Genomic DNA, 12,495 nt, shown 5'->3' with positions numbered 1-12,495 from the left:
ATGGAAACTGGTTATCCAATTATCCCCCCACTTTGGCAAACCCTCCCATATCCATTAGAGGGCCAAAAAGGCCCTGTCCTATATTCCCACCACCTATAGTTAGGGGAAGGCATGTGCCTTGGTATGACCCATGAGTTGGAGGGACTGAACTTTCGTTGTGCTGCCTTTCTTGGCCACTAAGCCGCATTCCTGAAAAAGGGAATATTGGAAAATTAAGGGGATCACCAAAGAAGCCCCTTCAGTTTCAAGTCTTTTAAAGGTTTGTATATTTTCGATATGGTCACTCCTAAACATTTCCTATTGGCTTGGCCCAGCCCCCCATGCTGGTATCTTTGCCACATTAAAATAATATTTCCTTTTTTCCCATTGATTGCATCCCGCCGAGCTTTCCACAGTTCCAAAGCTTAACTGGAATTCAGCTCAAGCAAATAAAATCCCCCGGAATCAATAAACACACACGGAGTGTTGGGGGCTATTCATTTGTTATTTGTAAATTCCGGTCAGGGGTGGATGAATGGCGTGACCTGGTTAAGACAAAAATAATTATCTCTGAAACCTAATTCAATAGGAATTTGCAAAGATTAGAGCTGGGTTAAGGGATTGTATGGTGTGCATGACCTCTGCTGTATCATTTAGGGCCAAATATTCTCAGGAGGGGCCAATCAATACAAATGTTTGTAAGACCGGAGGACGGATCGTACAGACGTGCACCCAGGTGCCATGGAAGATCTATGCAAGAGATGAGAAATTGCAGAATGCAGGAGATTGTATTCCTGGACTATTTTATTATAATGGATAATACGATGAGGGAGTGGGGGTCAAATTTTTGGGGCTCTATCACAATTTACATGGTTTGGATGACCAATATCATTCAGCTCCATTCTTCTGAGAAAAAGAAAGCATGTATGATGGGAAGCAGTTGGAGACTTAGCCAACAGCGGGCCCATGCATACCTGACTTGGTGAACCTGTTGGCTGATGAGGGTCCGGGGTCCTTGTACTATCATGCAATGCTCTCTCCAGCCTCTTTTAGCTGGGCGCACCACCCAGCACTTTTCAGTGACCACCCTACAGTTTTTAGGTGGTTAATGAAAGGCTGGGTCATAATACAGGTGCTGCCTCCTGCCTACCGCTTCTTCCTGGGGAGAACAATGATCTTGGGTGAACCTGGGTGATCCTCACGTCCACCCCTAATGGGAAACCCTTGCAATGACTACTGCAGGTGTGCAGATTCAGGAACTCAGAGCAGATATCTTAAACTGCCATTGGGCTCCAGCATCCACCCAGCACTGAAATATCTCTTTTGCACTGATATCTCTCATCTATTAATGCCGAGGAATGTGTATGGATGACCTCTCCAGCACTGATGATAATGGCATGTTGTGTGTCGCTGCTTCTACAAATCCCGAAATCACATTGTGGAATGAAAACACTTTACAATGCGCCCCAATCTGAAACAATTGCATCATTTTACTCCGCGCTTTGATTACACCGGGGAGATGCTGATAGAGGTAAAAGAAAATCTAATTGATCTTCCCTTCCAAGACCTTAATTAACCTTTTGAGGAGCACATTGGAGAAGTTCTCCTTGGTTCTGCGGCATCTCATTACACATCCTGTGCCTAGCAAGCAGCACAGCTCATTTGGAGCAGACCGAGCAACAAAACCATTTTTATAGAATCGTCTCCGTAATTTGTAATAGAAAATGTGCAGCACGCAGACTCCTGCATGGTGACTCCAACAGCTTCATTGTATAAGTATAGACCTATCCATTCCCCGCCCCGAACATGAGATCTTCATAATCCGCTCTGTCACCTCTTACAAATGCCGCCATCACTAGAAAGGTCCCAGTAGGAGGGAGGAGGTCCTGATTCCTAGAATTGTGGGGTCACCATCACTAGAGGGGTCACCAGCAGGAGGAAGGAGGTCCTGATTCCCCTATATGGATAGAATTGTGGGGTCACCATCACAAGCTGAAATACAGGACAGTTTTGCTTGCATTTTCTTACACTTTAATGATTCCCAACCTCCTGCCGCCTCTATACAGGAACAGAAAATAATGTGCCTGTTGTGTTATAGATATACAGAACGTGAACATTTGTAGCCGAGCTTCTTTTCTTCTTTTTTTCATGCAATCTGAGGCAATGATCTCTGAGCACAAGTGACTGCTTATTGTTTGTGAAGTTTAATCGCGCGGCTCTTTGAGAAGACATGAAGAAATTGCTGCTAATAATGACCTCGGCTTGTACATTCAAATCAATGGAGATCAGCGCATTGGTGATTTGCTATAATTGAGCATTTATGATTCAATAGCTTTATTTTACAATGGCTGCATTCACCGTACAGCTAATAGGCTTGTTTTTGTATGATTCCCAATTTAACCCCGTGTGCTGACAGTTTGCAGAAATGATTTGACAGATCAGCCATTAAGGTGAGAATATCCAGCTGAGGCATTTTTTTCTATTCATCTATCACACAAGAGTACAATAAAAGGCGTTTGGTAATAAAAAATAATCACAAGTTCCTGTGACGGTATTATAAAATGGAGATTTCCAAACTGCTAATAATCGTGTTTTTGTGCTCTGTTTGATCCCGGGGCAAATATTCTTAAGGAGGGACATAGGAAGGGGCTGCAGGAGCCATCTATCCCCTACCCAGTGGTGCAGCCAAAGACCTATGGGTCATGGTGTGAAAATAGGACCCTGGCCCCTCTCTGCTGCAATGCTACCCCCATGTTCTTGCAGCACAGCTCAGATTCCCATTTTCCATAGGCAGACCCCTTTAGTGACAGACCTAGTGCAGACCCCAAATTAACAAAACCCCCCGTACAGAACCAGCTAGTGCAGAACCTTCAAGTTCAGAACACCCTCAGTGAAAACCCCTTTAGTATCAGACCCCTACATTAACAGACCCCCCACTGTAGACCCCCCTATTGTAGAACTTCATAATGCAAAACATCCTCAGTCCAAACCTTTTTACCGGAGACCGCCTCATTAGCCGGTCCCCCAATCTAGAAACTTTCAATGCAGAACCCTCTCAGTGCAAACTCCTTCAGTTGCAGACCTCCACTCATTGACAGACCACTCCCGTGCAGACCCCCTCAGTGACCTTACCATTGACAGACTTTCCATAAGTGCAGACCCCCTTGGAGAGACCTTTAGGCCTTTAGTTGAAGACCACACCTTAGACCCCCTGAGTGTTGACACTCTTCTTTATAACAGAGTCCCCTCAGTTGCTGAACCCCTTCAGTGATAGACCCCAACTTCCTGATAATAGACCTCCTAGGTGCAGTCTTTATTTGGAGACCCCTCCTCAGACCTCCTTGAGTTGCAAATACCCCCTCCTCACTGACAGATTTCCCCCCTTGGTGATAGACCTCTCCTAAGTGCAACCTTTAGTTGGAGACCCCTGCTCAGACCCCCTTCATTTGCAGATCACCGTTTTCATGGACAGATTTTCCCTCTTGGTCATAGACCAAAGGGGACAGGCTTTAGTTGCCCCCCTTTCAGTGTGGACTCCTTCTTCATACCAGACCCCCTCTCCTCTAACGACCCTCCATTAGTGATCTTACTTACCTTTTCCTCCATTCCCATCTTACCAGTTATGCAATGGCTCCAGAAAGATGAGTGGATCATGACAGGTGAGTAGAGCCAGGCCCTTAATTCAGACCCACAATAGACCTTATCCCACCCCCACTACCTGCTAGCCATTGCTTTTGGTTTGGATCTGCATACAGGACCCGGACCTACGAACCTGTCAATATTTGCCTATCCTGAAATCCTGCTGGAGCTGTCAATGTGGGAACAGCTCATCTTGCCATTCTACAATAATGGAGTGTCTTCCGAGCTCCACGGAAACAGAGATCGGATGCTATTTCTGCAAATGCCCCTTTGGGTAATTTCAAGACTTTGTTTAAAGCTTAATCCCAGACAAATCACTATAGGCATAGATCAAGTGTCTACAAGTATGGTGCATTACTAAGGATTTGTCATTCTACTCATACTGTCCTGTGATCCAATGGCCCCTTCCTAACAGCAGAGCCGGGTCGTTGACCTTACTTTTCTGCACTTAAGTGATACAGCTTGGTCAGCATCACCACAATGTTCCGTCCTCCCATCATCGGCCTGGTCAGCATCACCACAATGTTCCGTCCTCCCATCATCGGCCATGTGCTCATTGGCTATGGGTTCCATCTCTTGTCCAGGGAACTACAGCTTTGTATGAACTTCATATGGTCCAATATAGAGTTATCACCCCACAAGAGAAGGAGACCTAATGATAATGAAATACACATCTTTTTTTCATTGAGATGCTGATTATTGATTCCGAAGCCATGGGGATCTTCCCACTGCATATCAGTTGGAATAAATGGGCTGGCCAATCCCATATGGGCCCATCGGGCCCCTTACTGGACATCATCCCCTCCTCATTATTCTAGCATCTCGATTTTTCTGGCCAACAGAAGAAGCAATGGTTCTGATTCTCTCTGTCCTTGTCCAGCACATTGGATAGATCCAGATCTCCCCCCAGAGACCTCGTGGCTTAAAGATATAAAAAGGAACTCAACAACAAAGATGAATACGGTTCCAAGTTTTTCATTTATATGATGAGACTTTACTGATGAATTCCATCTATATTTCCCTAAAAACCCGCAGATCTTCCCTGAAACTTGCAGCAAATGTCACAGAAATGGAGAGCCTGGTTATGAGCCGCATGCGGCAATGTAATAATCCCGCATTGATTTGCATTTAATTGAAATAACTTGCTCTTTGAACATGCAATCGTCTGAAACGCGCTTTGTATTAGCTAATTAGCTTTGATGCCTCGCATTATCCTTCACCGTCTTTCTCTCTGCTCCATGGTTGCTCTTTCTTTACAAATGCAGCATTTTTTATTCAAACAGGGAGAATTATTTCTAAGCTTTTAGTAGATTTTCAGTAAAATTATTTTGTTGTTTCATTTCACTTTGTTAAAAAAAAAATCTATTAATGCATGTGGTCGGGGTTTGGGAGATGGGGAGGGAAGTGCAATTTTAGCTAAATGCCAAAGTGAATGTTGGGGGTGCAGTGTATAGATGAAAGGTGTCACCTGACCGTCACACCCCCAATACCCCATCGGAGTCTCCAAAAAAAGGGTCCTGTTATTAATTCAATATTTGTTGAATATAGTTTGGTGAAGAACCTTTACTGTTCCCCCCATGCCCCGGGGTACAAAGTCTCCTCCATAAAGACATGGGGTCACCGGTTTGGTGTGGAGGATTTTGAGTATCCTGCACAGAGCCCTGACCTCACCAATGGGGGCAAAATCCCACAGACATCCAAACTTCCCAAAAAGGCACAGACCATCAGTTTTGGGATGGAATGTATAAAAAGCTCATATACTGCAGGTGTGATGGTCAGGTGTGCATATTTTATTATATATATTGTAGATATGCAGAGTCTGTTTTACCTGGCTTGTTTAGATAGGGCACCCATGTGTTATATAAATGCCCAAAGTCCATTTATAAGACTCCGTACCCTGCCCCATGCTGACTACAGTGCACTTGCTAACAGGAGGTCTGCATTGCTGTCTGCATTATGTTGCACTTGCTAACAGGAGGTCTGCATTGCTGCCCCTATTTCGTTGCACTTGCTAACAGGAGGTCTGCATTATGTTGCACTTGCTAACAGGAGGTCTGCATTGTTGCCACCTTCCTACATGATGGATAAGGCAAGCTAAACCTGAATATTCTCAAGGCATTCCCTCACAGTAACCTAAAGCCCGGTGAATGTCCAGGGGGGCTCAGCTTCAACCTTTATGCCATTGCACTAATCTAGAGAAAGAACTGGTCAGAGCTGTGCATGGGTCTGTCATTTCACAATAGGAGGAAACATTTGCAGACAGTCGGTGTTTGATGGAGAATGTCCATGGCAATGATCACTTTGTCCAGTGCAACTTTAGGCAGATTTATATTGTCGTGTAGATTTGTAAGATTTACCCTCTCTGTTTGTTCTGGTGACCCATCAGGAAGAATAAAATAGCTAGAACTTTATAATTAAGAACCAAAAAACTCTTTTTCTGAGCTCTTGCTTTAAAAATGTCTTTCAGCAGCATTTTTCATACCGACTCCGACGTGTGAAAATTACTATTTTACAGCACAGGGAAGAGGGTAATCGACAAGTGAAAGGTGTTGTTTCTGCTCGTTACGTTTAATCAGCCTGGATAATTGATCCTTCTTGCTGTGTGAGATACATGGAGATGATGATCCCTGTAACCACACAGACAGATTGTCTTCATAGCGGAGCACTGCTGTCACTAATGCACAATCACTATCACTGCACCGACATGCACTTCTGCAGCTCCTGCCACTGGTTTAATAAAACACCATCCCATTCACCATCATGGAACCCACACAAATTACCCCATTCATCATCATGGCACCGACACATATTAACCCATTCACCATCATGGCACCGACACCGATTACCCCATTTACCATCATGGCACCGACACCGATTACCCCATTTACCATCATGGCACCGACACATATTCCCTCATTCACCATCATGGAACCACCACATATTACTCCATTCACCATCATGGCACCGACACATATTACTCCATTCACCATCATGGCACCAACACATATTACCCCATTCACCATCATGGTATGACACATATTCCTCATTCACCATCATGGCACTGGCACACATTACCCCCCCTCCTGCCACGGCACTGATGCACACTGACCCACTCACCATCAATACTACTTCATTCCCAAGCACTGCAGAAATGTTCAGTAATAAACAGCCGTATATCACACCACCATGACAAAATGTGGGATGGGTTGTAGGGGATTGGGGGGAGGGGTTGAGCAGGAGATGAACGTTACTTCTTCCACTTTTATAATGCACAAGTAAGCTTCTTGTCATCGCAGCACCGGTGTGCACCAATCAACCATAACCGAACTTCTCAAATCTATGTTCCTTCATCAACATGCATTACCTTTCCGTTCAGAAGTGCACCAACACACAACTACATTCATTCCTAAAAACTGCACCAACATGCACAACCTTGACCTTTAGAACTGCGCAAACATGTTCTACCCTATTTTCCAAATTTGCACCATCATGTACTACCCCCACCCCTCACAACTGCACCAACACATGCTACCCAAATCTTTGCAGAGTCACCAACATGCATTTCCCCACGCTCCAAAATGGCACCAACATGCATTGCCTCATTCTCCAAAACTGCACCAACACACAATTCCCCATTCTCCACAATCACACCAACATACAATTCCCCATTCTCCACAATTGCACTAACATACAATTCCCAACTCTCCACAATTGCACCAACATACTATTCCCCATTCTCCACAATTGCACCAACATACAATTCCTCATTTTTCACAATTGCACCAACATACTATTCCCCATTTTTCACAATTAAACCAAAATGCAATTCACCACTTTCCAGAATTGCACCAACACACAATTCCCCAATCTCCACAATTGCACCAACATACAATTCCCAACTCTTTACAATTGCACCAACATACAATTCTCCATTCTCCACGATTGCACCAACATACAATTCCCTATTCTCCACAATTGCACCAACATACAATTCCCCATTCTCCACGATTGCACCGACATACAATTCCCCATTCTCCACGATTGCACCGACATACAATTCCCCTCTTTTCCATAACTGCACCATCATGTACTACCTCACTTTCTACATCTGCACAAATGCACAATTCCTTACTTACTTACCTGTCACTGTATTCCTCCTGTTAAGCAAATTTTTTGCTACTCTGCCTTCAAATTTGAGAAGTAAAAGCCTCCACCTGGGTTCTGTGCTAAGCTTGTGAAAGCGTCTTTATTTCATGGCATGATTCCTACCCGGCTCCAAGTGTGCGTCTTTTTAAATAAGCGCTGATAATTACTACTTTGCAGGAGAGGGAGGAAGGCTAATTGACAAGTGAAAGGTGTTGTTCCTGTATGAATGCTTGTTATGTTTAATCAGTCTGGATAATTGATCCTTTTCTTATTGTGTGACAAACACACAGAGAGCAGATTATCGCTGCAACCGCCCAGGCAGATTGTCTGTCTTAATGGCAAAGCGCTGAGACAGCGCCGCGATGTGACATCTGGCATTAGGCCTTTCATTTCTTCCGCTTTCTTTTTTATAATGGCAATAATTGCAATGCAGCTCTTTTTTTAGGACTTTACAACCGTTAAACGGGTCAAGCGAGCGGCGCGGAGCAGCGCACAAGTTAATGCCGTACTGACCCCTGTTCACATTTAAACTTTCTTTATTCTTGCAAGGTCCAGGCGGTAAACAGATTTTGTTATTCCAGAAATTCAGTGAGTGATTCTGCTTCTAATGCAATGCCATTTTCAGCACCACAGATCACTCCAAAAATACCCTTGGGGGTAATTATCCTTATTCTGGGTGACATGCCAAGGAACAAAAAGATGGCGGTATGGAGTCCATAAAAAAATAGTTCTGCTCCATGGTTTATATTGCTTCTTTTTGTGTCATCAGAATGCTTTGGGTGTGAAAATTCATCATATTAAGTCCTTTTAGACCTTTCCCCCATTCCTCATATATAAATAAGAACCATCATAGGGGTAAACTGACTTGACTGGGGTCAGTTTGCCCTCTCTGGAAGGGCAATTTAAGTTATACCATGATCAGGAACTTTTTGGGTATTGATGTAATATTTTGTGGGTCATTATGGCACCCTAATGAGGAGCAGTTTAGAAAATGATCACCTATGTATGAACCTGGTAACTAAGGATAGTTGAATATATGGTGCAGACATATGGATCCGGTTCCGGTTCTCTCTCCCTGGCTGGTGACGTGAAATCTAAGTGACCCCCAGATCTTCACCAGCCCAGCCAGCAAAGAGTGACGTGCCAATGACTTTAGCGGCCCCTAGACTACTTTGTGACAAGGAGGTCACCAGGTCATGACCCCCAGGCTCACCCCACCAGAGGGTGATAGGGATCAGATGACTTCAGCGTAGGAATGGCGAGGTAGTTAAACGAGGTCAGGGCAGGCGGCAGATAAGGCAGAGTCAAGGTCCAGAGAACCATTAGAGAAGCAGGAAATGCACTGAGAATCCAGCAACCTGAACTTGGACCGGGAGAAATTTAAAAAGGCCCAGCAGCCAATGGCAGGACAGGACAGGACTGAACAATCTGCTCATTGGCTGCAGCACAAACTCCGAAATCCCCATCCCCTGTGCACAGCTCTAGTTTCTGTGCAGGGGATGCCGAGAACAGTGGAAAACGTACAGCTACAGGGATGCAGGGGTGCAGCAGCTTGCAGAGTGGTAACAGGATCCCTACCTTATCACATTGGCCTATAGGAATTTGAAGTTACCCTCAGCAACAGGAGAAACTTTGGCTTGCTTTAATTTATTATATCTTTATACTATATCATATTTTCCTGATGAAGCTGTTTTAGAATTTAGGAAATGCCCTAAAATATACTCTCACCATAGTGTAGGATGAATAGAAATTGTATTCTTCTTTACAACCATTAGATCTGCTAGGGGTTGATGGTGCGCCGGTGGGTCCATTATGATGTATTAATGGACAAATATACAAAAGTCTGGAGCTTTATTGATGTATAATAACTCCCATAAATGTTGCTTAATTTTTGCAAAGGAGCATTAATTCAAAGCAGCTCAATCAGTGAAATTGGAATGTTTTAGTTTGGACAACTGAAGCCTGGGTACCATCTTGTCTGGGATGGGTAGGTAACGAGTAATAGAAGGGGTGATAACCTTTATTCAATAACATTTCCCAGTGTTGCAGATTTTATGGCAATTCTCACCTTCCCAACCATGTTATGTTTGAGTTACAGTTCTGAGGTTCAGTACAATTTCTCCTCTAGATTGGATGATACCAGAAGCGTAGGAAGAGTTAGCCCCAGTGGTACCATGGCTGATTGCATGCACTTCGCTAATAAACATCCTTTAATCAGTGTGGATTGTTTCTCAAGCAAGGTTCCGTGGTACCTTAAGGTTCCTCCAGAGGTTGCTGGGGGATTGTTGAGCAATTTATGACTCTCAGGTCAGTTTAACTGTTACCAATGATCTTTTTGGCCACCTGCAAGGGTGGCAGCCTCCCCAATGGCATTCTTCCCACTGACCACCACACTAATATACTGTGAGCTGTGGATAATAGGGGTTCCCTAAAGACATGAAAGTAATTTCAAGGGTTCCCCCATATTAAAAAGGTTGAGGAACACTAGTCTAGATCATTATAGACCAACCATTGCTGGATAAGAAGAGTAAAGGAAGGTGACCTTGGGCATCACTGGCCAGGAGACCCATAGAAAAAGGTACGCATGCTCAGAAAATTTAAAAAAGAAGCTAGGTTTAGACTATAACCAATTGCCTAGGCCTTTGGGTAAATTAAGACCAACAGGGGAACAAGGAGCACCTAAAAAGATCAAAAGCTTTTTAGGTGCTCCTTGTTCCCCTGTTGGTCTTAATTTACCCAAAGTTTTGCAAGAACTTTTAGACATGGTTTTGGGGCTCAAGGATTGAAGCCAAGAAAATTCTGATGGTGGCCCTGGGTTCAGCCAAGAGAGCTGACACAGATGTCTAATTCCCAAGTCCCCAGCAGGAATCAAATGGCCAAATGTCAAGGCTGGAGGACACCAGAAGCCATATTTTTTGATATTTCTGGTTCTCTTTTTTTATCCAGCCTAAACATTTAAATATAGATCTCCTAAAAAAATTAGCTCCATTGTTGGTGAGGGTGTTTGCCTTTTGTCGAGGGCAGAGTTGTATTTTGCTGAGACTTCAATAGTTGTAGAGCTTTGAAATAACTAAAACCAGTTTGTTTTCAAGAAACAGGATTGTTGTGGAACGTGAATGCTACAATTTAACATTCAATATCTTGTCCAATTCTCTATAATATTTCTTCTATTTATTCCTCAACAGCTCTGCATCGTAGAGTGCGAAGGTAAAATCTACTCCAGCTCCATGTGGGGTGTATGCAAAACAGTCCTCATAAAGTCCTCCATACAACTCAGCATGGACAGTTTCGAAGAAGACTTCAAACCGTTCGACGACAACCAGTTCTCCTCCAACTTCAAGCGTCTTAACGATCTGACCAAAGTAGTGGACTTGAGCAAGATCAAAGATGAGAAGAGACTTTCCAAAATTAGCAACCTGATCCGCCAGCAAGAAGAAGACACCAGCATCGACGGAGGAGAAACTACGCTCGGGATGACCACCGGGCCTGACGAATTCGGAGACTTGCAAAATCCATCCAACGCCATGTCTAAACGCTTTGGGGGGTTCGTCAAGGGTAAATACAGCTATAGGAAATTCATGGGCCCCTCGAAAGACCTTCAGAAGCGTTACGGAGGTTTCATAGGCGTTCGAAAATCAGCCAGGAAATGGAACAACCAGAAAAGGTTTAGCGAGTTTCTGCGGCAGTATTTGGGGATGTCCACACGTTCTGCCGAATATGACAGTTATACCAACGACATGAACGAACTGGATGAGCAAAATGAGATCTGAGACTTGTTGTCCGTTGATGCACAATAGTTGATTTAGAACTACGAAGGCAGAAAGTCTACCACCACCTTAGAGTATAATTTTAAGAAGCCCTCACCAGTGTTGTTGGTATTTTTGGAACCATGCCTAGTGGGCGTACGCCGTACAGCTCCAATCATTATCTTTAATAAATGACATCTTGGTGAATATTTGGCAAAACTGGGAAGGAAAGAAGGGTGGTATAAGGAAGTCAAATGGAAAAAAATTAAATCTGCTGTTTTATTGTATGATCCAGTACCCTTTTCCTTCTATTTTGTAAATATATGACACATATACTACATGCAATAGGGTTTGACATTGTCATTTGAAACCTGATTTGCAATTTTAACTGGCCTATGTTAATTAAACATTTACTTGATATTTATATTGGTCTTACCCGGGGAGCAGCTGTCCATCAATTCAACTTTTTTATAATTTGGACAGAATAGAAGAGGGTAAAACCATGTGAGGGTACAGCCACCACATCCAAGGACTGGTAAGCTGAATTTGGGTTTACATATGCTTTGATCATCACTCACCTACTATAGTTCTGAATGGTCCCCAGGGGTTTTCAAGCCAAAACTACTCCTTATTCAATCACAACACATATTAAACTCAATGGTGTAGAAAAAATATAGTACAGATGATGTTTTTTTTTTTTTACAAAAACTTGGAAAATATAGATAGCTTATCCATCTAAAATCTGTCTTTCTCAACTAGGGTTCCTCCAGAGGTTCTAGGGGTTCCTTGAGCAATTTGTGACCCTCAGGTCACCAATGATCTGTATGGCTATCTGGAAGTGTGACATTCTTCCCAATGGCCAGCAATGTCAGGGGCATTCTTCTCACTGACCACCAGGCGTGTTTGTTTGGATATAGCAAGTCTAGCCGGGGTTCCTTAAGACCCTGGAAAGTTCTTTTGTATAGATTCCAGCTATGTAAATGGT

General features: G+C 43.6%; 1 protein-coding gene across 1 annotated transcript in view; it reads left to right on the top strand.

Moving 5' to 3' along the window:
* PNOC (prepronociceptin) overlaps positions 1 to 11,934 on the top strand; it is a 51,454-nt gene extending 39,520 nt beyond the window's left edge. Inside the window, exon 3 of the mRNA XM_072410338.1 lies at positions 10,950 to 11,934. Within this exon, the coding sequence (XP_072266439.1) occupies positions 10,950 to 11,534 (585 nt within the window). The 3' untranslated portion in view covers positions 11,535 to 11,934. The remainder of the gene's footprint in view (positions 1 to 10,949) is intronic.
* The last annotated feature ends 561 nt before the right edge of the window (positions 11,935 to 12,495 follow it).

This window comes from Pyxicephalus adspersus, chromosome 4 (genome assembly GCF_032062135.1).
Source record: "Pyxicephalus adspersus chromosome 4, UCB_Pads_2.0, whole genome shotgun sequence".
In the NCBI taxonomy this organism is placed as follows: Eukaryota; Metazoa; Chordata; class Amphibia; order Anura; family Pyxicephalidae; genus Pyxicephalus; species Pyxicephalus adspersus.
This window is presented reverse-complemented; position numbering and strand designations above follow the sequence as displayed.